The sequence below is a fragment of the Parus major genome, chromosome 1A (genome assembly GCF_001522545.3).
Source record: "Parus major isolate Abel chromosome 1A, Parus_major1.1, whole genome shotgun sequence".
Classification (NCBI taxonomy): domain Eukaryota; kingdom Metazoa; phylum Chordata; class Aves; order Passeriformes; family Paridae; genus Parus; species Parus major.
This window is the reverse complement of record NC_031773.1, coordinates 53314647-53341842: the sequence shown is the minus strand read 5'-3', so window position 1 is coordinate 53341842 and position 27196 is coordinate 53314647. Positions and strand designations below refer to the sequence as shown.

Here is a 27196-nt window from a genome sequence, read left to right as displayed (position 1 = left end):
TGATGTTAAAGCTGGTTGAAACCACGGACTGAACTAATACCGTAGTGCACTTCAACAGCACCTCTTTCCATCACGAACATGTCTTCATCACCTGATGGACAAATGAGAACTTGTTATAGTCTCATAGGTAGGAGTGCTGAATAGAAGACTTGGATAAAATAACAAGCAGGTTTGGGTTTTGGTTTTTTTGAGTTGGTTTATGTGGTTGTTTTTTATTCCCTAACCAACCTTAAGTAGGCCATTTTGGTTAAGCCTTTATTGAAAACACAGAAGTCTTGATGTTTGTACAAACCATACAAAACAAGTAAGACTGGTAGTTGAAATCCCTTAGAGAGCAGCTGCTAACAGATGCTTAGAAAGGAGATCTTCCTTCCTATATTTTGGCAGTAAACCAGAAGACTCTGGTTTAGCAGTTTCTTTGCAAGGCATTCTGTTTGGATTACTTACTTGAAAGGAACTGACACATCTGTTTCCCCTCACACACCTTCTGCCTCATGATTTTGCCTTTTGATTTAGTTGTTTTCAACCTGTTTCTACTTCCAACATCCATTTTATCCTGTTGCAGTGATTTCCACAATTTCATGCTGCTTAATCCCAACCCCAGTGCAATTAATGCCTCGAACCACAAAATGCTCTCTTGTTCTCCTAACATGGAGTCATTATCTCCCTACACACTATCCTTTTTATCTTCATCAGATCAGTAGCTACTAAAAGCCAGTTTGTTACTGACTAGCACAGTATGTTTTGGAATTATAAAATATTGTCTGCTTCACTAATTTTTCCTTGCCTACCAGGAACATGGTTTGTACCACTGTCTCCTGTAAGTGCATGTTTCAACACGAACTTTCTTTTTCACAGCTAAGCCATTAGCAGGTTGCTCCCCTCAGGCATTGTTGTAACCATGATTTGTGTGTACATTTTTATCGAGTGTTTGTCCAGTTTCCTAATCTCTGATTTAGGACAGCAATCTGTAAAAAAAATATACAGGTGTGGTGGTGGAGGGGACACCACCTGCACATTTCATGTTCTGTGGAGCACTGAAATATTGTTTTCACTGTGACTGCAGCCTAGGTTGTGTTCATATTTCTTTTTATTTTTTTTTCTTCTTTTTCTTTGACACTCATTAGGAAATACTTAGTAATGAAAATTCTTGCTGATGTTAAGTAAGAAGAGTGTGTATCTGGCGCATTAAAGTGTGAAAGGAGCCCCTTTTAGGTGAGGATTTCCATTGTATCCCCACCATAAGACACTGAATTGTTTTACTCTACTGCCACCAGACTTCTCTGAAGCAGCTGGTCAATTCTTAAGGCTTTGCAGGGGTATCTTGCATATCTTTCCCCTTTCTGGGGAAAACCAGAAAGAAAACTGACTAAACATAATTGAATTTTTTAAAGAGAGAAAGGAAATTTTGATCCTCTCCTTTCATAGTTGCTTGTAGAGGGGTCTAGCTTTGGTAATCCTTCAAGATCAGCCACAGATCTCTCTATAATCACAGAATAGCTGGATGGAAGAGACCTTTAAAGGCCATCCTGTCCAGCCTCTCTGCCATCAACAAGGACATCTTCAGCTAGAATTGGTTTCTCAGAGTTTTGACCTTGAATGTTTCCAGGGACGGGGCATCCACCACCACCTCTCTGGGCGACCTGTGCCAGTGTTTCATGACCCTCATCATAAACAAAAAAAAATAAATCTTATATTTAGTCTAAATCTGCCCTCTTTTATAAAGGCATAGAATTGTAGAGTGGTTTGAGAAGCTAGAATTTTAGACAGCAGTGCATGCTAACTGTAATTATTACATTGTATAGAATTATAACTATTTGAAAATTAATCTCGTAGCACTTACAGCATGATCTAAGCAAAGAACTGGGAACTGAGGAAGACGTGAAGAGAAAAGCATGGGTTGTGGATTTGCTTTTTGGGCAGTGATAGTAAAAGGGGGCAGGGGCCCCAGGGCTCTCCTGCAGAGGGTGAAGGGAAGGAAGGGAGGCTTGTGATGGCTAGCTCTGTAGGATTGTTCAAGAAATGGTGTAGTGAGTTTATAAAAGGGTGTCATACCTTGCTGAAATGTGCTGTTTAGAAAGCATACATCTAGGGAGACCAAAAAGCAGGAAAGGGTCCAGGTTACTTCACCTGGCTCAACTATCAGCTGTTTGGAGGGAGAGGAACATTGGTGAGATGCTGTCTCTGCCTTTCTCTCTCTCTTTTAAAAAGACTTGAAAAAAACATCAGCAAACCCAAACAAACAACCAAACCACCTCTAAAATGAAAGAGGCCTGCCAGAGGGCAAAATGAGGGGAAGATATTGACAGTTACAATATTATATAGACAGCAGGCACACAGCTGAGCTTTGTGGGAGAGAGAAAAGAAGCTGAACTGGAGCAGCTGGTATGAGCAGGGAATGTGTGCGGAGGGGAGAGAGCATGAAGGAAAAAGCATTACCTGACTTGGAAAAGAAATGTGAAGCACTGAGTGGAGTGGGAAAGTCAGCCAAAACTCCTGAGTGAGGAACAGATCAGCTGTGAATGGGAGAAGGAGGTTATTTGACATGAAGTAAGAAGGTACAGGAATGCCAACACAGCCCTTTCAGAGAGGGCTTGTTGGAGAGACGAGGATGCTAAAGGAACACAGAATCCTTGGTATGCATGAAATGCACTTGCACTATGGTATGATTATTTGATTATTATTTTTATTCTTTTTCATCCATGCTGTTGGATGAACTTCCCTGGTGTTGTTGAGGTTTGAACAGCCCCTTCCCTCATCTTGCTGTTAGTACAATTGCACAGTGCTTTGCGTTGAACAGAAGCATGGGAAATGATCCGTGTTTAGGGGGTAGAAGAGGTGGAAGCCCAGTCAAAATGTCTCCCTCTATTCTGGATGTGATCCAGAGGGACCGTGTAAACTAGGGCAACACTGTTAGGTGTAGATTGAGGAAGTGAGATTATGGCTAAACGTGATGAGTAATTAAGGAACTGAATCTTTAAATACTGCAAAAGCTTGGCTTGTTGAACTCTCTGGACTTGAGAGCTGTGCTTGAAACAAGTTCCAAGAGGTTTCCTGGACACATGTAGTCTTTTGCAGCTGTCCATGCTCTTTTGTGGGGTGAAATCATGGGAGCAGAAGAATGCCTGCTGTTCAACCCCCATTTTTTCCTGAAGGAGAGGTATGTCACACATACCTGTCAAACACTACATGTACACGGCTTTGTTTTGACATGCTCTGGGTCAATAAATGACCAATTCTGCTGTATTGAATCTGTGTGTTACAGGATTCTGAGGCTGTAGTATCTTCAGACATCCCTTTGAATTGAAGCAGAGAAGCATCCCCCTCTCCCTCCCTGCCTCCTCCCCCTCAGGTTTCTGTTCTCTTCTAGCTCCCTGAGAATAGCACCTTGTTTTGGCCAAATAATACATTTGCTTGGGCAGGTTGTAACTTTGGGCAGAGAAAATAAACACCTCATCAGTGAAAAGCTGATAATTATTGGGAGCCTCCTGACTTTAATTATTTCTGCTCAGCCATGTCAGCATTCTCAGATGCTCCCACTTCTCTAATTTGAAAACCACTTGGGTCGAGTGTGGGAAGCCATCAGGGGACATCCCTGAATGGACAGCCAGGGACGTGAGAAAGCAAAGGAGATAACAGCAGGAGCTGTATGGGAGGGTGGATAGCAGAGAAAATCCATGGTTATTTTGAACCATTGCTGATTTGGAAAACTGTGTTTTACTGATGAAAACATTAGAGCATTCATTAATCTGCTAAATGATAGTTGAACTGAATTTTGGTTCTTACCACTTTGGGTTAGATTTGAACTGATGGCCTAGGGATGAACTGTTCCAGCATTTCGAAGCTCTCTGACATATTCTTTTCTTACTAGGATCTTTTTCCTTTCTCTTTAACTGTGGGGGATACCAGTACATCTGCTACAGGTGCTAATGGATACAGATGATCCCAACTGGGAAGATGAAAATGCTCACCCTTCAGCCAGATCAGCAAGGGGCAGACAGAGTGCTGTAGTTCTGGAATGTGGAGGGACTGTTGTTTTGATTTTTCCCAGTCGGAGCTAATGCAAACAGACTTGGATTAGCCTGAATGATCATACCTGTACCATAACTTGCAACTGGAAAAAAGCTACTGTTTTGTCAAAGAGACCTATTAGGAGAAGCTTGAGATAAAGCTGATGTATTTGTTTATTTTTGTATATACTGAGTTATGCTTGCTTTGCAAGAAGCTAAATGTAGATTTCAAGCTATTTTGTCTTAATTAATAGAAGTATGTCACTGTAAGGACACCTCACAAAACAGTGCAGATGACCTTTGTGACACTTCACAGAAATATTGGTGATAAAACTGGCAATGTCTTTCAAATACTCTTTTGAAAGACAGCAGTGAAACAGGTGATTTCTCATGGCCTTTCTTCTCATAGGTCTGGAGCTGCCCTGTTTGAGATTCTCTGTCATTCTCCATGTAACAGAGTTATTCTGAAAGCCAATGTATGTACTGTAGTAACTTTAGTACGTGGATTATATCACAACTAAAATTATCTCAGCTTCAACAAAGTCCTAACTGTGCTTTTATGTTCTGAAGTACCCTAGTAATGGCTGACAGTCCTCTGTTTTTGAAGGGCAAGTGGAGGTAGCCACAGTCCCCCTGCACAATGTGAGACCAAGTGAGCTTGTGCTGTGAGAGACCCTTGAGTTCTCTGTGCCTCCTTGGGGCTTTTGGTGATCCTCAGTCTTGAGGTAGCCACAGGCACCTCCTGTTCTCCACAGGCTCTATCCTTTCCCCTTCATTGGAGGAGTCGAACTTTTTCAGAAGGTGGCTAAAAATTCCCTCCCTAGTTTAACCACATCCCCCAAGACAAGATTCCTTTGTGTAACTAGATTAAAAGGGAGAAGAAACCTAGGAAACTTGCCTAATTCCAGTAAGCATCCAAGATGTATTGCTGTCATCACTTGACCTGGAGTTCTATAGTGTGATCTTTGCAGGAGTTACCAAATACTAGTATATTAAATGTCCATTGGAATAAGAGTATCTCCTCATCCTCTTTCACCTGCTTAAGGCTTCTTACATGATCTGTGATAACAATATTTTCTTGGTTTCCTTGGATTAAGGGAGGAGACAGCCTTGCCAGTTTTGAAGAATGCTTCAAGCTTTCTAGATTTTCATTTGCATACAAATCCAGAGCTTGCACCTAAAGTGAGTTCCTGATTCTTTGCCTGTCTTTTCCTTCAAAGCTGGGTGAAGCAGCCAACCATTTGACTTTGATAACAGTGTATCAGCCAGTCTGAAATACATGGGGAATTCTTAAATAACAGCAAAAATGCTATTCAGAACTGTACTTTCCTTAAGCATGTTGCTGCTTAGTGTGTTTTGTGACCAGTCTAACTGGAGGCATAACTTTTTTCCTACCTCAAGACAGTGAGTGATGAGACATCAGACTGTCTGGAGGAGCAGCTGCACCTCATCTGCATTCTCACTGCTGCCTTTGAACTGAAGGATGGCTGCCATTTTCCCTTCTTCCCCAGCAGTAACACTGGGTTTAGTTGAGTGTGAACAAATCTCAGCACACTGAGATCTGATCTCTTGTCTAATCTGCTTAATAGCCTTTACTGGCCTTAGGAAATACATGGACACATGTTGGTCAATTTGTGCTGCGGGAGAGGAGTTGCAGAGGTGTAGTAGTACCACAGCAGCTGTCCCTGAGCAGTGAGTGGAGTGGGAAAGGATTCAGCTTTGTGACTGCTTGTGGGTGTTTTGCTTGTTTAACCTGCAAGTTGCATTTCAAGCATTTTTACCTGATTTTGTTTTCATGAACAGCACTTCTGAATGCTAAGGGTACCTCTAGAAACTACATGAGGCAAAAATGTTGCCTGTGCTTTGTTCCAAAGGTGTTTTAAATAATTTTTAACAAAACCTAATTCCTAGACAAAGCCAGACTGACTGCATATGAAAATACTGCTTTTGAAAGGAATGACTGCAGAACAGTTCCTCTGAGCTGAAAAGTGGTGCTAATGTAACAACTTGGTTTGAAAATGATGATGTATATTACATAGATAGTTTCTCCTTTATATTTAGTGAATTACTTAAGTTTTTAAGCCCTGTCCAAAGTGCCTATGTAGTCAATTTTTGTGTGTTGGAAAAAATATCTTTCCCTAAAGGCTGTTGCCTTTATTTAGTAAAAAAAACTTGGTGGGTTTTTTTATATCTATATGTTATACATGGGTGCAAATCATCTAGGTCATCTAAGTTTGTCTGTCACACAAACTGCTGAAAGCTTTAGTAAGTGCATTGACACTGCTTTCTTTTTAAAGATTATTTTTATTTTTATAACATTTTTCAGCACAAAGAGTGCAAATAATTACAGAAATTCTGTGGGTTTAAGGTAGAAAATAAAGTCAGTTGACACAGAAGAAGGGCTAAAGGTTTGGGTTTGGTTTTGTTTAAATAAATAGAAGAATCTGTGTTCCACTGGTGTATCTGGAATAGTTCATTACTGTAGTTACTACAATCCATGTGGAAATTAGTGTTTGGTTTGCCCATTAATTAAGTAACAAATAGCACAGTATAGAACAGTTTTGTGGTGAACATTATTTTACCTTTAATGAAACAGATTATCACCTAAGAAATTGGGAACTATGTGGTGACCTTTTATGTGAATCTCTTTCAGGCACCTTTTTGGGCATACATCCTGGGTGCTCTAGGACTTTTTATCTACCAGTCTTTGGATGCCATTGATGGGAAGCAAGCCAGAAGAACAAACAGTAGTTCTCCTCTCGGAGAACTCTTTGATCATGGTTGCGACTCTATTTCCACAGGTAGCCTTAACTTACTGTCACCCATCCTAGTTTATAAAAGTTACCTGCTTTCTGGACCAGCTGATTAATCACAGAATTGTTGAAGTTAAAAAGGACCTCTGGAGATAATCCAGTCCAAATCCCTTCTTGGAACAGGGTCTTCTAGGATATCTTCACCATCTCCTGACCTTTGCATCCCTGGCCAGTAATTTGGGGTATTTTAGAAGTTCCTTTGGCAGATGTTGGGTAAGATGTATTCTGCTCTTACTTAACTGTGCGTCTTCATGTAATCCACTTTCAGAGTAAGGTGCCAAAATACCAGTTTGGTAAAAGGGCAATCCAGCCTGGCACTGAGGAGAAGGGTATTTTATATTCCTTAGAAGAAGTAGTTTTAAAAAAGTTGTGAGTCCTTAAAAAGTAAGCCTTTCTCAGTTTCACTTTCTGTAACTGAGCTGCTATTGGTGCCAATGCCTGTAGTTCTTCTGTAAAGCTCAATAGCTGAAACAGTTGCTAAGAACAGGTATATTCTTTATGTCTCACTTCCCAGAGAAGAGCAGCTGCCTGCCTCCCTAAGCTTGGCCCTTCAGCAGAAGTTGTAAAGAACATGAGATGACAAGGCCAGGAGGAGAGAGAACAACCACTGTAGGATAGAGGGCAGGGCCCTGCCTTGGCAGAAAAGGAGGCCTGTGTTTTGGTCTCTCCTGCCAGGATTGCCCCTGAGGGTCAACTACTCAGTAAAGTCAGTCATAGCATTATTTTTTTAGAGTGATGTAAAATGTCTTGTGTTTTTTTAATTTATTTTTTTAATTTCTCTTAACTTCAAGCAAAGAGGGTATATGACTAACATATTCATTTCTGCTTTTCAGTATTTGTTGTCCTTGGATCCTGCATAGCAATCCGACTAGGAACAAATCCTGACTGGTTGTTTTTCTGTTGTTTTGTGGGACTGTTCATGTTCTATTCTGCTCACTGGCAGACATACGTATCAGGCATGCTAAGGTTTGGAAAGTAAGTAGGTATCTTTAGAAGTGTATATGACTTAACATCTGAGACTGCTAGCTTCTTGATTTCAGTTTCTTCTTGGTTTATTCCCTGCTTTCTCTTCCTCTCACCTTCTTTCTCATCTCCCTTCCACTCTAGCATATTACTGTTTTACCTGACAAGAACTTGAAACTCTGCATAATACCAAGGACTTGTTCTTTTAGCAGCTGATTTTAGATCTGTATATTTTGTTTGCATGCATTTGGCTCTTTTGTCTGCATATTTGTTGTCAGAACCTATACTAGCACTGTGCAGGCTCAGGGCAGAGCGCTCTTGTTTACATTGCAGACAAGTGCCCTGTGTAGGAGTAAGGAAAGAGCAAGCATCTGGGTACCTCCCTTTGTAATCTCACAGCCACAGAACCATTTCAGCCCCAGGGGACTCTAAATCATACGCATTTTAGAGAAATTCCCCTGCCAATGGGTTTCCCTTTCATCGACATCTTCAGTCTTCTTTGGAATGAACTCTCCACACCCACTGCATCCTCAAAGAGTTCCACAGGTCTATGGCAATGCTTGAAGAATTACTCCACGTTTATTTGAGGGCCTTTTTTTAATCTGGCTCATATTTGCTTTGATGTTCTTTAGGTTTTGTGTTAGGTCAGTTACAGAGACTGCTGTGATGCTGTTCATGACTTGATAGAATTTTTATCTGTTTCACTGCAGCATAGGAGCAGAAGTCATGACATTCATGTAGAAGACAATAATTTCAGTTCATCTGCTGATAGTGTGGGGATTGATGCACCCTCCTATAGCCGTGGTAGTGCCTGGCCGTGGCCTTTCACTGGTTTTAAGCAATGAGCTTCACTTTAGTATAATTACTTCTGAAAAGAGGAAAAGATCTGAGACTTCTCTGGCAGCAGAACTGAAAATAAGTGATACATGAAGGCTGTCCTTCTGCTAATCCCAGTCACTTGCTAAATCACCTGTTCATGGTCCTACTTAGCTCTGCCCTGCAAAAAGTGCTTTAGCAAATCAGCAGGCACACAGACTGGTGACCAGCTATCCCTGCACACTGCATCAAATGGAGCTGTCTCTGTGATGTTGATAAGAGCTCATTTTTATTTGCTGATAATCCATTTTACCACACAAACGGTAATTCCTCTGCTTGCCTGCACATCCTATTGTTTTTAAAGGACATCTTGTGCTGTAAACAAAAATAGGTGCTTTACAGTGATGGCTGAAATAGGATAGTTTCTCTCCATGACAGTGGGCTACTCTGAAGGGAGGTGGACTAGGCCATGAGCTCTGGCCTTTTGCAGACATGACTGCTTTTCTATACCTTTTATTCTTGCAAAAAGCATGAGAATGATTTCCCCACATTGGGAAGGCACTTTACCACATAAAGATTTTGTTAAAAACTTGGTGACTTCTACTTTAACGTAATGCTAGTGCATAGTACAAACAGCTCAGAATGGCCTGGTGTTCCATGGTTATTGTTTGAAGTTAAACAGACACAAACCACGACATTTTTCCACAAGATAACCTATTTCTGTCCAGTGAAAAGAGGTCACAGTATTTTTCAAGGTTCCCAATTTTGTTTCTCTTAAACATAGAAGTGTGAAGAAGGCATTAGTATAGTTCTTTAAATATGGTGGTACATAATAAAATGGATGGATGTTTTCACTGATGCTATTTCTCAATTAGCAGCACTCAATTTTAGAAATAAATCACAAATGAGACATTCCTAGTGTGATGACCAGGAAGGATCAGAGAGTTGAATAATGTGACATTGTCAGGTTGTGGAATACTGTACAGTATCTGAGTAAAGTCTGGACTCTGATTTGGGCTCTGTTGCTACCAACAGTCTGAGCTGTGGTAAAATTAAGTATTAAACTTTGGCGCAACTTTAAGTCTGAACCTTGTCCCACCACCAGCAACAACAAAGGCAATGCACATTAGAAATCCTGGTGTTAATAGTACAGCGTGCAGCCTCTGAACACTTGCACATGGGTGCTTTTGCATAAGGTAACCAGCAAGTTCAGGAATGGCTGGGTGGATGCAACACTTCATCCTTGGCAGAGAAGGAAGAGCCCACTCCCAGCCCCACTGTCCTGTGACACTGTCATTGGACCTCAAGCCACTTCATGGAATGGGCAGAAGGTGAAAAGCCTACACTGGACTGACAAGCTGGACTGGTTCACCTTACAGTCCAATGAGCACTACAGCAAATAAAACTGAGGGAATACAACACCTTAGGAAGAAGAGGACTCCCCATTCTCTTGGCTTTAAGAGGTGATGAGGACCTCAGCTTATCATCTAACTTCAGTTTAAACTCTGGATCTTCTAAGAGTCACAAGATTGTGATGAAATTTATCATATTTTATCACCATCTTTCTGATGAAAGAAAAGAGTTTTGACTGAAATTATCAAGTACAGATAAATGTTTTCCATTACCAAAGAGATGATTGCTATCTCCTTTTAAAAATCCACTGTTTCCTATGCAGACAGGTCATGTGCTAAGTAAGTAGCAATACACATCGGTCGTAATACCTTAAAACAACAAATCTATTCCAACTCCTAAAAGACAACTTGAACATTCATTACCACTGTTTGCTGGTACCTTTAGTATGAAGATAAGGTACCTGCCTCAAAAATTTTGGTACCACAGAAATTACCTTTGATATGCACTTTTTTTTGGTCATAATTTTAATTACTTATGTTAAAGCTAAAAGAGTACTAAATTTTTCTGGAGCCTTGGCTTCATCGGGGGTTTCATCAATTAAATACAACAATAAAGAGTTGTCTATTTTCTATGAGAACACAAAAAGGTGAAATATGGAGTCTGGACTTCATAGGGCATACAAGGCTGCCTTTCCTAAAACAGCTTTTATGGAGGAAAGCATGACAGCAATTATATGTCCTCAGAAATACGACAAATGTTTACCTATCCACTGACTCAGTCCTCCCTTGTTTTGCAGGCTTTATCTGTCAAGTTTTTATTATGTGAGACTTAAAGAAATCCCTTCTTTCCTAGCCTGCTTGTTATAGTCTCTGCTTTTATATGCTGTGCTTTTAATGGAAATGTTTGATTGTGTTTACTATGAGCTTACCTTAAACCTTGATTTGATCACATCAACAAGTCTGTAAATTTGTACGGAATTCTCAAATAGTTAACAATGTATTCATTAAAGAGTCCCCTTTTAAAATTACATATACCTTGCTCCAGAAAAGGAGTATAGCTTTAATTTAAATTCTTAGGCAGAGATGTGTGCCTCCATATAGAGTGGCTTTCTCCATCAAGGAAAGTAATATTCTATTTATATTTATATAATTTGAATGACAGTTACTGAGGGTTTTATTCCCCCGTCCACTCCACACACGCTTTGCACTTACAGCAAAAAGTCCTAAAACTAAATCTCTTTTTTGTCCCCTCCACAGAATTGATGTAACTGAAGTTCAGATCGCCATAACAATGCTGCTCTTGATATCTGCCTATGGAGGAGCAGCAATATGGGACTATAAAGTGAGTGTGTTAAGTGCTGAGTTCCTGTTGAGTAGTCTTGATAAATGTCCACAGTTCCTGTGGTATTTGAAACTGCTCTGTGCAAGTACCATCAACACCTACTAGTTGTGTAATGTTGTTTTAGATTATTGTGTAAGTGTAGGTTATTTTAATGTCATAGTTAACTTAGATCTATTGGTGTGACTCCCGGTGCAGATTTATAGCTACACAGAGGAAAAAAGACCCCATCTGCCACATGTAAACTTCTGATCTGGAGCTAGTACTCAACACATACTTAAGCTTTAGGAAATAGTTCTTGTCCTGGTTTTACATGTTTTGTATATTTTATTGTAAGGCATACATTTCATTTAAACAATTTATCTTAAAATTTAAGGATTAAATGAAAGGATCTAATGAAACCATGGGATGAAGCCAGGGGTTTTGGTTAAGTTATCCATATTTGTGTCAATGCAGATGTACTGATTTTTAAGAATTATGTCACAGTCATGTAAATATTTCTATTTAAAGCATTGTTTTCTGTCCCAAAACTTTTCCTTATCTCTGTTTTTCATTCTGACCTTTAAAGATGAACTTTAGTGGACAGTATCAAAAGATCTTCAGCCTTTTTAGGGCCTTTACTCAGAAATTTATAGTTCTGATTGGTTATAGTGCAAAGAGTTGAGACTTACTTTTCCATGCTATTGATAACCAATAGAAATTAACCTAGATATAAATCACCAATAAATGAAAACTAGTTCAAAAGTTTACTCAGCAATTAAGGAATGTTCAGCTAAACTTCATTTCCCTTCCCCAGCCTTTTTTTTCCTATTTTCAAAAAGCTTGTTTTCATGCTGGAAAACAAAGTAGTTGCATTAAACTTAAATTAAGATTAATTTTTTTCCTCACCATCACCCTACTATCTGTGGTAGTTATGCTGTATCTCAAAAAACTATATATTAAAAAAAAATATAGTAAATAGTTTCTGTTTATTACTTCTTTTTTAATCCTCTGCTGCCTTTGGAAGTTTCCTTGAAACTGCAATTGATTCCAAAAGGTAACTGTTTAGTTAAAATTTACATCTGGAGACTACTCATGATAGTCTTGTGATATGCAAAGATACAGCATACAAATAACGTGCCAAAGCACACAGCAGGCAGATGGTGTTTGTGTTTCCTGTGGATCAGTGTTGTTTCATCCAGTGGAATAGAAGGAACTATCCCTCTTCCTGCTCCCTTATCATGGTGATTGATGGCAGTAGTCTGTGTCATGTTCTTGCTTGTGTGGTGAAAATATTTGAAGAACATATGAAGGAGGAGCAGAGTAGGATCTAGCTGAATTTCAAGAACAGAACTTAAATACTCAGTGGTGGAGTTTAAGCATTACAAAAGATACTTGTTTTCTTAATAAGGAAACAAATTTTAAACACTGTTGTGCTGAGCTTGTTCCCAGGAAAGTGAGAGTTCAAATAAAACATTTGTTTAGTAGGTGAAAGTGGCTGCTTTAATCACTTCTTAAAACAGGTGTTGTGTGTTTAACTTTTATCTTTCTCTTGTTTTGTTGTGGTTTGTTTTTTCTTTTTTTTTTATTTGGTTTTGTTTCTTTTTTTCTTCTGCTAAGGTCCCTTTGCTGGGCTTAGAACTGAAGTTCTTTGCCGTTATTGGCATCCTGTGTGGAACAGCACTTTCTTTTTTCAATTACTTCCGTGTTATCTTTGGTGGAGGGGTTGGAAAGAATGGATCTACAATAGCAGTAAGTTGCTCTAAAAATACAAATTTATGCCCATAATTTATTGTGTTTCAGATGGTCCATAAGGGTTTTATTTGTTTAAGCATTTAAGCAAACGGGCATGTGAGTGTTAGATGGCTAAAGCAAAATTCATTATCTACCTTCTGTCACTGTTACTGGATTTCTTCTGTCATGGGTAGTAGTCACTGCAAAGGGTGCTAAGAGCAGTGGAGTAATGCTAATGGATTTTGACAAGTTTTGACAACTTTGGTTTTAATAGGATTTACAATACGTGTAAAAATTGGACTTTACCATATGACTGAAGTTTAAGACAAATTTTCCATCCCTTTACATCTTAGGGAACAAGTGTTCTTTCACCAGGCCTGCACATTGGACTGCTTATAGCTCTGGCCATTACAATTTATAAAAAGTCTACAACTCAGCTGTTTGAAAAACATTCTTGCCTGTATGTCTTGACATTTGGGCTTGTGAATGCCAAAATCTCACAGAAGCTGGTGGTAAGTCAGTCCCAGACCTCCTAAAACTAAACTGGTTTTTGGCTTAACATTTACTGGATCAGGAGGCACTGCTTTCCTAGTTTGCTTTTCTGTATTACCAGATTCATTGTGATCAAGAATCTGAACCAGACTCGGGGTTCCACAGAGAGATTGTATGAGACACTGATTCAAACATGTATTTGCTGTTGAATGGACTGGTTTTGTTTAAGTTATTCCTAGAGATGCACTTTCTGTCATTAACATCCTAACTGTGGTCTCTTAAGCCTTACTAACGGTGCTGTGACTTCTCGTTTAATTATCGGAAATAAGAATTTGCTGTGATCATTAAAATGAAAAGAGAAATTCTTTAGTCTCTATTCTGTCTTCTTGGTCTTTGCTTCTTGTACATAAAACACTCCTCAGGGGATTAAAAAAAAGTTGCCTTACTACATATTTGCTATCATCAGTAATCCAGCCAGGTGCTTCTTTATCTCCAAGGATGACATTTTTCAAACACTAGAACACTAGAAAATAGGTATTCTACAGACTTCCTTACTCAACAGTGAGAACAAGTGTTGCCACTTGTTGAATGGTCTGCTTCCTAGTTAACTTTTGGCTAGGGAAAGCCAAAATTTTCAAGTCGGACTTGAAAACAATATTTCAAGTGGATAGAATTTGTTTTCAGTAATATACTTACAGTGTTACCATTTGAATACAGTGCCGGAAAACTAGAGATTGGAACCCCTGCAGATAGTTAAAATGCATGGGTATAGATGCAACTTCCAAGAGGACATTGCTGGGCAAGGATGTGATGCCTGTTTGTTGGTAGTTACACCAATCTTGCAGGGATGGAATTTTAAATTTATTTTTTTTTTAAACATAGGTGGCTCACATGACAAAAAGTGAAATTTCTCTTCAGGATTCTGCATTTATTGGGCCAGGACTTCTTTTTTTGGACCAGTACTTCAACAGTTTCATTGATGAATATATTGTTCTGTGGATAGCATTGGTAAGTGTTTTATACTTTTTGTATGGACTGTGCTTTAAGGAATGTATTTATAATTGTCCCTGTCATTCTGCTCTGCCATTTCTGACTTGCTCACATTTCTGCTGTAACTGCAGAGTGCCAGGAAACCATGTAAATATGTTTTTGGGAGCTGACTGGTTTGCTTTCCTTGGAATAGAGATGTGAAAGTAAATTTATCCAGCTTTCCTGAAATTATGCTTTAGTCCATGTGGGTTTTTTAAAGTCATTCTATGAACTGCAGATGAATGTTTTTTTCATCAGATCTTGTGTTTATTCCTGTTGGGGTTTTGTGATGCTTTTATTTTTAATTCTAAACTAGAGTACTCTGTAGCTGTATGTTACAATGATGTATGTATGTTAGGTTTGTCACTTGGATAAATTCTGATTAAAGTATAGCATATTTAGAGTAGTAGGGACAATTAAAAAATATATTTTTTTAACCTGTTCTGTTTTGTTCTTTTGAAGTTCATATCCTTGTTTGATATGCTGAGATATGCCTGTGGTGTATGCCTACAGATTGCCGCTCATCTTCATATACATGTCTTCAGAATTTCATCTCATCAAGCTCCTGAGCAGGTTCAAAACCATAATGACTGATTAAATAGGTCAAGAACAAGAGAAGAAGCGGTTAGGGGAATGACACAGCCTCTCTGTTTTTTGGGAAGACAGATTAAGCTTTTGAAGAAAACAATTTTATGGGAAAGTTCACTGTATTTCAGACATTACCAGATGTTAGAATTAGTAGATACAAAGTTCTGCAGATGCTGTTGTACTTTTGAACTAGTAAATATTTCCCTGTGTTTCAGACCACAAATACTACATTTAAAAATGTTGCCATTTCCTGTTAGGTAACTTTAATTCTGTACTTCTCTTCTAATGAATGTAGGTGCAAACCAAGGTGCTTCCAGAATTCAAAGAGGAGTTTCATGTTTCCCTAACCCAATTGTCTAACCTTGTAGCATTAGTTTCTAAAGTTTTGTTGGAACTGCTCTGAAGTGGTTGTCAGATATACCAATGAATTCAATCCTGCATTATTAAGACTGGTAAAGTGAGGCAGCCATGAGGTAAAAATCATTCAGTCTCTCTCCTGGTACTTCTAAGGATCAAACTGTCAGAGCAGTAGGTAAAGGAGGTACAGATCAGGAAAATTTTCTTCTACTTCAAAGTATGTTATGAGTGCCTTTAGAATTCATGCATTCTCTAGTATCCAAGTACATAACCTACTGCTACCACATAAAACTTTAGCTTGCACTTTCTTTCAAGGTCAGTTTCTGGTTTTGTGGTCATAGTAAGGTTAGTCTCATTGTACTTCATCCTTATCTAGACTACAAGTAGCTGTGTAAGGAGAGGACTCTAACTTCAGGCACCCTAACTTGTATCTATAAGCCTATGCAAGTGAAGGACAAAGTCAATTGATAAACTTCAATGCCTGTGGCTCCAGCACTGCAGCCCAGCCCTCTGTATTTCCCTCTGTGGTGTTTTTGCTGTAGCTGTGTTCACTTACCTAACAATTGATTCTGTTGTCTCATAGCTACCGCTGTACTCTATCTAAACAAAAGAGCACAAAACTGAATCATAATGTAAAACTCTCCAAAACAGGAACTCAGGCCCAATATCAGCCTCTCTCTTCCTTCAAGAACACTGTTATCCACTGGGTAACATAGTATGTCTGAGGGCTGTTGCCATTATAGAAAAGCTGAATTAACTTATCTGTATGAAAAAATGATTACTTGCACACAAACCCTATAAGCTTAAGCTCCTTTCAAGAGGTACTATCTGAAGATGTTTTATGTAAAAAGCTGTTGAATTTAAGTGTGCATTACTCCTTCCAGCTGCTGCTGTGGACCTGAGCTTCCAAGTTAATGAAGTCCTTCCTGAGTTATCCAATAAAGAATTCCATGGTTTGTTTTAAAAATACTACCACTGCATCTTCCTACCTGCTTATTAATTAAAAAATACTTCCTGAGGTGTTCAGGGAACTTTTAAAGTGGTGTATTGTCTGCTAGTTTGGAGGGAATAAAATAGCATCTACCAGCCTTCCTGCCTAAGAAGAATATAATGGACCTTTTGAGGGATAACTGTAAGAGTTACTGCCAAATGACTGCACCCCAAAATGACTACTCTCAATTCAGAATGAATCATACTACTCCCATTTGAGGCTGGAAATGACACAGCCTCTGCACATGAATTTAGCCTGAACCCTGGCCATGGTCAAATAGAAAGGAAGATAATGACCATTTTACTTTGGATGAATACTGTAAGCAAATTAACCTCCTGATGAAAGGAGGCAACATCTTTAGAGTGAAATGAGTGGGTTCTCCACAATGGTCAAAACTGTGTCCTGGCATAGTAGGTACAAGTAGTTTTGAGGATATGATTGAGCTATGTGGATAATAGGAAATGAATGCAGAAGTCACTCAGAAAACCAGAACCATGACTGAATAGTAACAAATAAAACCAAAACCAGGAGGTAATGCTAACAGATAACCACCTGCTGAAGATCTGAAGCAGAACCTGTCACCTATTTCATAGACTCCTGTAACTGTCCTTAGAGGGCTGAGACTCAGTAGTTACAAATCAGCATTATTACTGGTTACCCATGAGAGGCCCATACCGCTTCAGTGTAGCAGTATAACATCCATGTTTGCTCCTGTCCTGAATGCTAGCAGAGGCAGAACAAGAAGTTCTGTACACGTTACAATCAAATAGCTGAAGTTACTGCAAGTTAGCCATCACCAATCTGGCTTCCAGACCTGGAGAGCCATCATCAAATGACTTCACTCTGACCTAAAAAATGCTAGTAGGCTGAGAAGAAAAATATGGTTTTGAAACACAGTGGTGTGATAACATCACATTTTGTGTGTGTGGGTGTGTGGATGGTTTTTGTTTTATCTACTTTTGTATTAAATCAAAGCATTAAATATGTTGGCAACTACCTAATTTTAAAAGGTAGATATTCAGGTGTAATGGTTTTCTGTAAAAACAAACTGCATGCACACTAAGCCCATGGTTTAGTTTGTACTTATTTACTGTAGTGAGATACATGAAAGATAAATGCTTTACCCTTAAAACTCAGCCCCCCCTAAATTTTTAGCCATTTGGAATAGCAAAAAATAATATTCCATCTCAAAGGCTTGTAATAGCCTGTACTAAATAAATGAGGTAGATTTCTTCTAGTAGTGGTTCTACAAAATGTAGATCCCAAAATGAATAATGTTTAATTATTGTTACTTGAGCAGATACATTAAACTCATCATTTAACTTTAAAAAAAAAATCTGTATGAATTACAGCAGTTCATAAATTTCTTACTAATACAAAGATAGTTCAATGTCTAGACTAACAAAAAAGTTAACAAAATTTACTTTAATTTACCATAATACACATCATTAAACAATTCTGAGCTATGTCATACCCTGTGAATTTTTATAACAACTAATATATCAGCGGACTAAATGTTGAAACTGTGAAAATCTGCAGCTTGTTAGAAATGCTTCTATTTGTACAATGTATCTAAAGGCCTCAAGTTATTATGTAAAACATGGATAATGCATGTTTCATTAATTCTTCCCCTTGTTACAACTTGGTATTACAAAAAGTGAAACAATTTAAAGCAGTCCAATGCTCTTGCAAGTGGATATGAAATTGTTAAAAATCAGCTGAACAGACAGTGAATGGTTTGGGGTCCATACTGCTCCCCAGTAATAAAAGTTTACTAAGATATATTCTTACAACAGTAACAGACAAGATTAGAAAAATCCAGGAAAGAGCTTAATAGGAACCTTGAAACACTTAAATCTCAACATCCTTCTAATGCCTGTACTTGTATCATGTTACTTAGGTACATGTTGCTTCTCCACTGAGCCATCAGAATAACATGGACTGAAGAGACTTGCGAACAGTTGCCATCTCCTGCTGTTGCTGTCACAAGAAAAGGAGATAATGCTGAACAAATGCTGTATCAATATGACTCCTTTGAATTAAATTAATGTCAAATATTTCATGTTAAATTGAATGTTCTGTTTTTGCATTTAACCAACTTCATAGATCTGATACTTACAGTGTCCATCATAATTTTCTTCTGCAACATTGCCATTTCCTTGCGAAGTTCATTTTGGGCACCAGCCAGAAGATTTTCATTGCTCTTCTCCAGCTCCTCCATGCTCTGAAGTTAAGGATAATATTAATTCAGAACTCAGTGTCAAGGGGTTAATTAAAAACAACCAAACAAACCAATCATTATTCATGCTACAATTTAATTTTTACAGTGATCACAGATAATTGATGAGTTTGTCACAAACTTGGCAGAGGAATCATACAGGACTTCATACTCCAGTCTGCATTCCTATTCTAACAGTATGTACTCTGAGAAAAAAATAGAACCCTCTGTGAGGTCTCAGCTACTTATTCTGCATTTTAATTAAGATAATAGTTCTACAAGAGGAGATTGAAAAGACATCTATCAGGAATTCCAGGGGTTCAATATTATGACCACCTTGCAGGACTTTAAGTGAGGAGTATAAACCCCACTACATTTCTTTGCACACTTCTCCCCAAATAAGCCAAATAAAACTCCCTGGTTATCTTCCCTTTTTACATACAATTACATTTACCTCTGTGTATGTGTCTAGTTGCATTTTCCTTAATTTGAATTTATTTAAGCTTATTTGAGGCTTGACTTCTACCTTTTGATCTTCTTTGAGAAGAAAAATCAAAATAATACTTGACCTTCTGTTCAGTTTTTCCTCTTTGATGAAGACATTTTTGACATTTTGGAACAGTTGTTATTTATTAATGCTTCTCTAATATACTCAGTAAATTCTAACTATTTTAAACTAGGAGTTGCTTCATTTCAGATTTATTTTTATCAACTACCAGGCTTGAAAAAAACCCAAACCAAACACCATGCTTATCATAACTGAAATTTCAAAACCAGCTGGGAAATTACTTGAGCTGAAATTAAGGTTTTTCAGAAAGTGATTGACTTGAATTTGCCCCATATACTGGGGGCCATGCAGCTGGTGATGTCACATCTGGAGTGCTGGGTCCAGTTCAGAGTCCTGAGTAGAAGAGAGACACGGACATACAGGATAGAGCCCAGCAAAGGGTCATGAAGATGATTAAGGCATAGAAGATTTTTGCTTGTGAGGAAAGCCTTTAACTAAAAAAGTAAAATTTTTGTGTGGTTGTACTCAAACCAGTTTTGCTCCCTGTCTAGTATGTTAGTTACTTTGTTACAGAAATACCAAACAACTTAAAACACTGAATTAATAGAGCTTTAAGTGATATGATAAAGATCAGCTGCCTTCCAAGAAAAAGATTTACCTTTAAGAATTGCTCATAGAGTTGCTTAATGGTTTTCAGTCTCTGACTTTGAACTATTCTTGCCTGTTGAAAAACTTTTTGTTGCTGACGAAGCATATTCTGAAGCAGAAGCAAAAGAAAACCACAATTGCATCAGTTGTTAATCAGAGTGCTTGGATAGCAGACCAGTGTCATTTTTCAGAATCAGAAATTCTGCCATCACTGGAAATCTTGTAATGTGGATCTCTGCCTGAGAAGTTACCCTGGCTCTTACTAATGGAAGACTGACAACTGGATTAAGCCCCAAGTCACCTCCTGAGGTCTCTTATGACCTGAATTATCCCTGTAAAATCTCATGAGGATTGCTATGCCCCACAGCTTCTTAGGGTATCCCAGAGGAATGTGCTACCTTAGGGAAAAGCAAAACTTGCAAATGTGTTGGAAGTACAAACACAGCAACAGCACATGATTACATTCCAGTGTATAGTTTCTATCCTCTTTCAGTGATCAAATTCTCTTAAATTTATTATATACAGGCATATTTTTAAGCAAAGTATACTAAAAGACAACTACTTTCCTTTACTCCCTGAACCCAAAGACTTTGATGGATGGAAAGAGTGCATCTTGCTTCTCCTTAAATAGTTTGTGCTTTTCTCAAGCCGTATGCTGGCCTAGGACATCACTTAACAGTGTTTATAAACTTGCAGTGAAGCTTATAAATGCACCCCTTTTCCCAAACTTAAACAATCATATATTTATGTTTAAACTACATAAAGCATTTTTACATTTTTTGAGTATCGAAACAATATTCCCTCCTTGTGGAAAATACAGTGAAACTCACATCATTCTGGAAACTCACCGCTAGTTTTTCTTCCTGCTCCTCTGCCTTTTGCATATCTACATCCCATTGCTGAAATAAGGTCATAAACTGCTGGGAGAACTCATGATTGAGCTTCTGCCTACAAACAGACACTATCTGTAAGTATGACAAATGCTACAGGGAATTACAAGGTTCAACATACATGTGGAATAGAATAAAAGCTGGCAGAGATAAAGAAATAGACTTTTTTGACATCTGACCCCATTTGAATACTGTATGTTTTGAAAAACTGAACACACACACAGAGTGGATGTGGAATATATCTATAGACTCCCAGAAAATACTAGTTAAAAGAAATTGTAACAACTCTTCACACTAATAGTGTTAGGTCTTCTGAGATTTACCATGTTTTTCTAATCTAATTATAGATGCTTGCTTTAACACAAGGAATTTATAATGCAAAACTGATAAGCTTATTTCTTAGAATTTTGTCCATAGAAGTTTCAAATACAAATAAATGTAGAACAACACCAAGACACTTGCAGGTATTGCTTACTTTTCATTTTTAGCTGTCTCCTTTTTCACTTTTCTCTACATCTGGTATCAGATGTAGTAATTAAATATGCCTTAAGAGGTGAGAGGAATGTTAAGCAAGGTGAAAATTATTTACTTTCTTAACCAAAATGGTATTAAAGTTTTACTGAACATTTTTCAGTTTTTAAGTAGAAACAGAAAATTCCAAAGTGGGGAAAAAACCTCCACATTGTTTTAAAATACATAAATAACATCAAGGGTCACTTTCCATAACAATTAAAGTAAGCCCCACTTTTTAATGTGCCTTGCTCTCAGAGTTCCAAATCTTAAATTTGTCTGTTCAAGAGAGAAGGTGCTTAACTATTACTGTCAGATTAACAAAGTGGACACAATGGGAGGCAGCAGAGACCCTGAGCAGATATTTAATATTAGATACTTGCTATTAGGTACTTGCTATTGCAAGGCTACCCATCCTGTGACCCAGAAGGGAATCTAGTTCCACAGGCTTGAAAACCAAGAGTGAAGGTCACCTTTGCTCCTGCTGTGTTTTCCAAACATGTTCAATCTTCTGGTTACTGGTTTTGAGTGAGGCTTTTGTATACATCTCTAATCGTTTTCTCTTAGCTAGGAGAGCCTTGTTAATGTCAGCTGAAAATCAAAGAAAATTTAGAAATAAGGCATACTGGATACATTGTACCATGTGTGAAAAGGCTGATGAGTTACCGTTTGGAGAAGCAAATGAGATGTGTTCTAGTGACAGGAAGCTCCTGTGATCCGATATGGTGAGTGTCCCTCAGCCTGCTGGTGGCACTGATGTGAATGCTGCTTCCTTATGCCCCTCACATGCCCTAACAATACTTGTTTCAGAGTCATATGCAAATTTCTTGAATTTCAGACATAAATTAAGGTTAGCATGTGGTTACTATCCCTGTTAACATACTGAATGTTTTTATACTTCAGAGAGACAGTACATTTTAAGTATTAATACAAGTTACTGTGTTTTGTTTCACCTCAGTTTACAATTGGAGATTTATCAATTCACAGCTTAAGATTAATAAACAGATAGATAAAGAGATTAAATTAATAATAAAAGTAAATTTCTTTTCCTTCTCACTGTAGGTTTCAGGAAACATCTGTCTAACCTCTCTAATTTGCTGAGGCATCTGCCTCTGCTAAAGCCAAACCCACTTTTATGCAAACAGAATCCTATCTCTGATGCATTCACTTTCCTTCCTTCCATCCTTCCCTTTTTTGAGTCTTAAATTACAAGCAATCATAATTTTTTAGAATTGAAATCCTCCTCTTATCTGAATAGCCAGATCTCTAAAACCTTTCTAATATGTAATACAAAATACGTAGTTTTGTGACAGCCAAAAGTCCTAATTTGTGGATTAAGCAGTTACTTAAGGTCTTCTTTCACCTTAAATTTGAAATGCAAGCAATGACTCTGTACAGATTTCTTTTATTACATATAATGAAAGTATTATTCAGTTATTGAGTGTGTAATGCTGGCATTAAGATGGTTTCCCTTCCTTCCATGGCTTTTTGATGTTTGCTTACTCTGTGATAGGTATTGTACATTCTTTACAAGTTAGAAGTGTTTTTTCTCTAAACTGTCACTATCTAGAATTTAGCTGGTAATATAACTAGGTAAAGTCACCTGAGGATCTGATTATGACTGTACTAAATCCTGCTAAGTGACACACGCAAATCTCTCTTCACTGGATGACTGGCATTACTCACCCTCGTTACCTGGCTGTTCTAGAAATTCATATTCCTTCTGACTGCTGAAATTCTCTTATGTGCCCGTTCCCTGTTCTCTAAGATTTCTGGAAGTACAGACTGTTCTCTCATTCTATATCACAACGAAACTTTACTTACAAAATTTTTTGTCTAGAATTAGAACTATTTGTTCTGTTTTGCTGTTTATATTAGCATTTACATTCCCCTTATTTCTCACTTAAGTCTTGTCACACCCAGTATCCTCTAAGTCAGTGTAACAAAAAGTTGAGACCAAAAGACAACTGCTATTGTCTTTTTTCTCTACAACGTATTTACTACGTGTTAAACTTCATCTTAAAATTGGAATTGATTATACAAAGTACTCACACATCTTTCCCTTTTCCTTTGTAATTATCTACACTTACAAGCTGTGACTCATTAATATGCAATTATTCCCTCCTTTCCCTTTGCTCTTCTTAGCTGTAACTTTTTTTTCTTTTCCTGAAAACATTTCTTTTATTCAGAACTGCTGAAAAATCCTACAAAAACTGGTCATTTTATGTGAGTTTTGAAAGTTATTTTATGGTAAGTAACTACTTTCAACTCTGCAACTTTTTTTTTTTAATTATTTATTAGAATGTAAATGTACTTACCTCCAAATCTCTCCAACATATTCTGTACTTCACCCCTACAAAACAGTGTTTCAAATTTTTGTTTGCCCATTCTCTGACTTTAGAGTAAGACCTGTTGAATATGCTTAAAAATAATTTTATTCACATGCCTATTACTTTTAAGCTGTGACATAACTGCCACTGCCATAAGATTCAGACTAATTTCCTTAAAAAAAAAAAAAGCTAAACTCTATTAGCTCACTCTTCAGTAAAGAGGCACTATTAGGCATTTAAAGGGTCTTAAGTGAGGGGTCAGTAAATGAAATTTTCTGTAACAAAGAAAACAAAAAAGCTATTTTGAACACCAAATAAAAACAAGTCCATCTCAGTTAACATGCCTGGCACAGTAAAAATATCCAAGGCAAATAATATCAGGGTTGTTTTTACAGCATCTTTAAGATGATAACACCAGTGTACAAGGCAGTGTTACAATACAGTAAAAACAGTATTTTCAACTCAACAGATACAATCTGCTTGAAAACTATATCATTGCATACTTTATTAGATTTACTCTGCCCATGAATATTAAACTTTTTAAGATTTATCCATAAAAAGCATTTATTTTTCATGCAGTATTTGGATCATTTAAAGTATTACTAAATCTTCAGCTAAAATGAGAAGGAAAAAATTAATAGAATTTAATGAAATTATCAACAATTTAGAAGAAAACTTTTAGAAGAAACAAAAATTTGTAAGAACTCACAAATATATCAAATTTTTCTGAATGTTAAAAAGTATCTACAAAGAAACTGAAGAATTTCTATTTAAAGTGCTGGGTTTTTTTTTTCTTTTTTAGATAATACTATTGTATTATCTATCACCCAAACAAAGCAAAAATAAGCACTGTGAATAACTGAAGTTGGTATCTATTTAAGACCTGATTATTTCAGAAAAAGTCCCCAGACATCTAACCTTACCCCACATCATCTGGAACATGAGTAGCCACCAGAGGTCTTTTCTTTCCATGCTTGTCCATTACTGGTGTGTCACCTTAATAAGACGGATTATAGAAATATTTACAAAAATACACTTTGTGTTGGCTGTTTGAGTTACTAAAAGTATAATTACTTTTCTGTAATGCCATTTCCCTGACCATATCTCATGGTCAGTTCCCATCAGTAACACAAGCAGTAACTTTGAGCCTGGAGCTGACAGATGGCAGTGAATTATTCTGCAGGGCCAGACTGGAACTGGCACTGCTTTAAGTTCTCTACCCTGATCCCAAACAATTTTACTTTCTGTCCACTGCTACGCCATTATTCCCAAGTCACAATACAGCAATCATCAGAAAGCTAAAAATAACAGAAATATATTATAAAGTCCAATCTGAATTTTACTGTAAAATAGGTACTGTAATTCTGTACCTTTAAAAAGAAAAACCACAAATAGATATTTGTATTATTTTGAAAATTACCAATCAAAATTACACAGTAGGAGGCTGGTGGTCTCAGGCATTACAAACCATGTTTTGCTCAGTTCCTGGTTGACTCAGAAGTTCTTCCTTTCTATTCATAGTCACAAACATGATAAAATTCACATTTTAGAAACGTGCTAAAAAATTCATATAAACACCTTCTCTAATATCTTCCTCTGATCCACTCAGTTTTCTTTCCTCCTCAAAGTCATAACTAGGTATGGTCTGATCTTCCTGTGCTGGTTTACCAGCTTTTCCTCCATGCTTTCTTCCCGATGGTGCCATGGTGAGATCTTTTCCTGCTGAAATAGTATACTGCATTTGTGACTTAACTTCCTCCACAATAAATTGAAAATAAATATTTTCATGCTTATATGAATACTATTATGGGTATCTCTTTAACAGTGCTGAACTGGTTTAGTTTTGAGGTATTCCACAGCATTACACATCAGTGATGCTTTTAAGAATATACTAAAAAAATGCCAGGGCTATTATGAACGTACTTGATTCTGCTGGAAAAAAATAAATATCCATTTTCTTAAGATGTCTGCCAGCTTAGCTTCCATAAGGTTTATTACACATTTTGTCATATCCAATACTGTATTCCCCAAAAGCTATGCCAATATTCTACTGTCCAAAATAGAGAAATGATAAACCATAGAGAACAATGTGATTCTACAAGCCATCCCATACAATAATAAAAAATACACATATGCTTATGCCATTTTTTAAAGTCCTGTGCAACTTCCAGGTTTTGATTTATCTTTCTTTACAGCTAATATGCCTCTGCATTCTGTAATGTAAGTGATGCCATTTCAACACTGGCAAACACCTTACACATAGACTCTCTGAAAAAAATTATTAATTTATACACTTTAGTAAACCTCTCATTCTAGACACAATCCAACACAGCTAGAAATATCAGTAGGTTTTCCACTAACCAGGGCAGAGACAGACCTGAAAATTAAGTTCACATATGTAAATTGAGAACTCCATTAAAGATCTTTTGACTTTAAAGGACTGTGAGGTCCTCCAACATTATCAAATCTCTCTCACACCTCAGTTTCCTATTTCTGGTGGTTTTGGGGGTTTGTTTTGTTTTTTTAATTTATTTGTCAATAGCTGTGAAAATGTTTTATAATCCCAAATTCCATGGATCTGTACAAACATGGCCACACTCTGCTAAGGAAGAAACTGCTTTTCAATACCAAGCTTTTTCTGAGGTTGATGCTTCTCTATGTAGTATGAAGAATTTTAGATTTTACAAATGTCTTGGAAAACAAATGTCCTCATTAACTAGAAAATCAAAAACCCTTGCATTAGAATTATCCTCAAATGAGAGGAAATTGTCAAGACTTAATCTGCTTTTTGACTACTGACTGCTGAGGACATGATGTAAAGGAGAGTGTTTGCCCCTGTGCTGCAAAGGCACTTCAACTTTGAATTGCTAGCATCTATTTAATCTGACATATAGACACTTTTCATTGTACTAAAAATCAGTTTACAGCGTAGAACTTCTCAGTCCTTCTCAGCAAGGTGTAAAACAATCGGGCCACCTCACAAGCCCACACAGCCCTCACCATCCCGTGTAGGTACCTGTTTTAGCCGATCTGAGTGTCTTCAATCCACAGCTGTGTATTTTAACAATGATTTTAGAGAAACTCACCTCTTTTTTTCCACCCGGCCCCAAAAAGATATTAAATAAACCGGTGCTTGTGTGAATTTCCTGCGTGGGACTTTTGACGGTGGGGACCCACCTCAGAGCAGCAATGGAGACTTGGGCCCCCAGGCGCACCCTGAGGGGACGCACAGGTGGCAGGACAGGGCCCCTCGCAGCCTCCCGTTGCAGCAGAGGGAACGCCGCTGGCCCCAGAGCCGCGGGCCCCCGGCAGCCCTGACACCGCTTCGCCGCTGCCCCGGGCGGGACGGGCACGGTGCCGCCTCAGCGCCTCCCGCCGCTGCCCCGGGCGGGACGGGCACGGTGCCGCCTCAGCGCCTCCCGCCGCTGCCCCGGGCGGGACGGGCACGGTGCCGCCTCAGCGCCTCCCGCTGCCGGCAAAGGGCGGGAACGGGCGCGGCAGGGACGGCCCTCAGGAGTGGGCACCGCCTGCGGACCCTTCCTCACGCTGCTCAAAAGCGTCATTCCACTTGGAGAACGGAGCCGCGCTGCAGATTTCTATTAAATCATTAAAGCTGGAGGGGTTTTAAC

At 38.1% G+C, this 27196-nt stretch overlaps 2 protein-coding genes across 7 annotated transcripts in view; one reads left to right on the top strand and one right to left on the bottom strand.

Moving 5' to 3' along the window:
* Positions 1-18758, top strand: part of CHPT1 (choline phosphotransferase 1) — a 20957-nt gene extending 2199 nt beyond the window's left edge. The window contains exons 2-9 of one of the 2 annotated variants that reach the window (XM_015627480.3): positions 6664-6811; positions 7657-7798; positions 11212-11296; positions 12893-13024; positions 13360-13518; positions 14381-14506; positions 14990-15100; positions 18364-18758. In XM_015627480.3, coding sequence (XP_015482966.1) covers positions 6664-6811; positions 7657-7798; positions 11212-11296; positions 12893-13024; positions 13360-13518; positions 14381-14506; positions 14990-15100; positions 18364-18408 — 948 coding nt within the window. In that variant the 3' untranslated portion in view covers positions 18409-18758. The remainder of the gene's footprint in view (positions 1-6663; positions 6812-7656; positions 7799-11211; positions 11297-12892; positions 13025-13359; positions 13519-14380; positions 14507-14989; positions 15101-18363) is intronic. The other variant, XM_015627483.3, reaches the window with a different exon arrangement.
* Positions 17535-27196, bottom strand: SYCP3 (synaptonemal complex protein 3). 5 transcript variants are annotated; one of them, XM_015627487.3, is made up of 9 exons: positions 26745-27009; positions 25146-25289; positions 24491-24563; positions 23556-23590; positions 21711-21828; positions 20686-20785; positions 19848-19946; positions 18583-18687; positions 17535-18443 (listed from the first exon to the last, which is right to left on the bottom strand). In XM_015627487.3, exons 2-9 carry the CDS (start codon positions 25270-25272, stop codon positions 18390-18392), a joined length of 711 nt encoding a protein of 236 aa, XP_015482973.1. In that variant the 5' UTR covers positions 25273-25289; positions 26745-27009; the 3' UTR covers positions 17535-18389. The 5 variants fall into 5 exon arrangements, with proteins under 5 accessions (XP_015482973.1, XP_015482974.1, XP_015482971.1 ...); XM_015627488.3 differs by lacking the exon at positions 25146-25289 and having other exon boundaries at positions 26745-27008; XM_015627485.3 differs by lacking the exon at positions 17535-18443 and having other exon boundaries at positions 18521-18687; positions 25146-25286; positions 26745-27196.

Excerpts from the sequence above, each read along its gene's own strand:
- SYCP3 (XM_015627485.3), bottom strand. The coding sequence starts at position 25,272 with ATGGCACCATCGGGAAGAAAGCATGGAGGAAAAGCTGGTAAACCAGCA. Across the intron at positions 24,564-25,145 it reads AGAGGAAGATATTAGAGAAG|GTGACACACCAGTAATGGAC; the intron begins GTGTTTATATGA and ends CGTCTTATTAAG. Across the intron at positions 18,688-19,847 it reads TCTATGAGCAATTCTTAAAG|AGCATGGAGGAGCTGGAGAA; the intron begins GTAAATCTTTTT and ends CCTTAACTTCAG.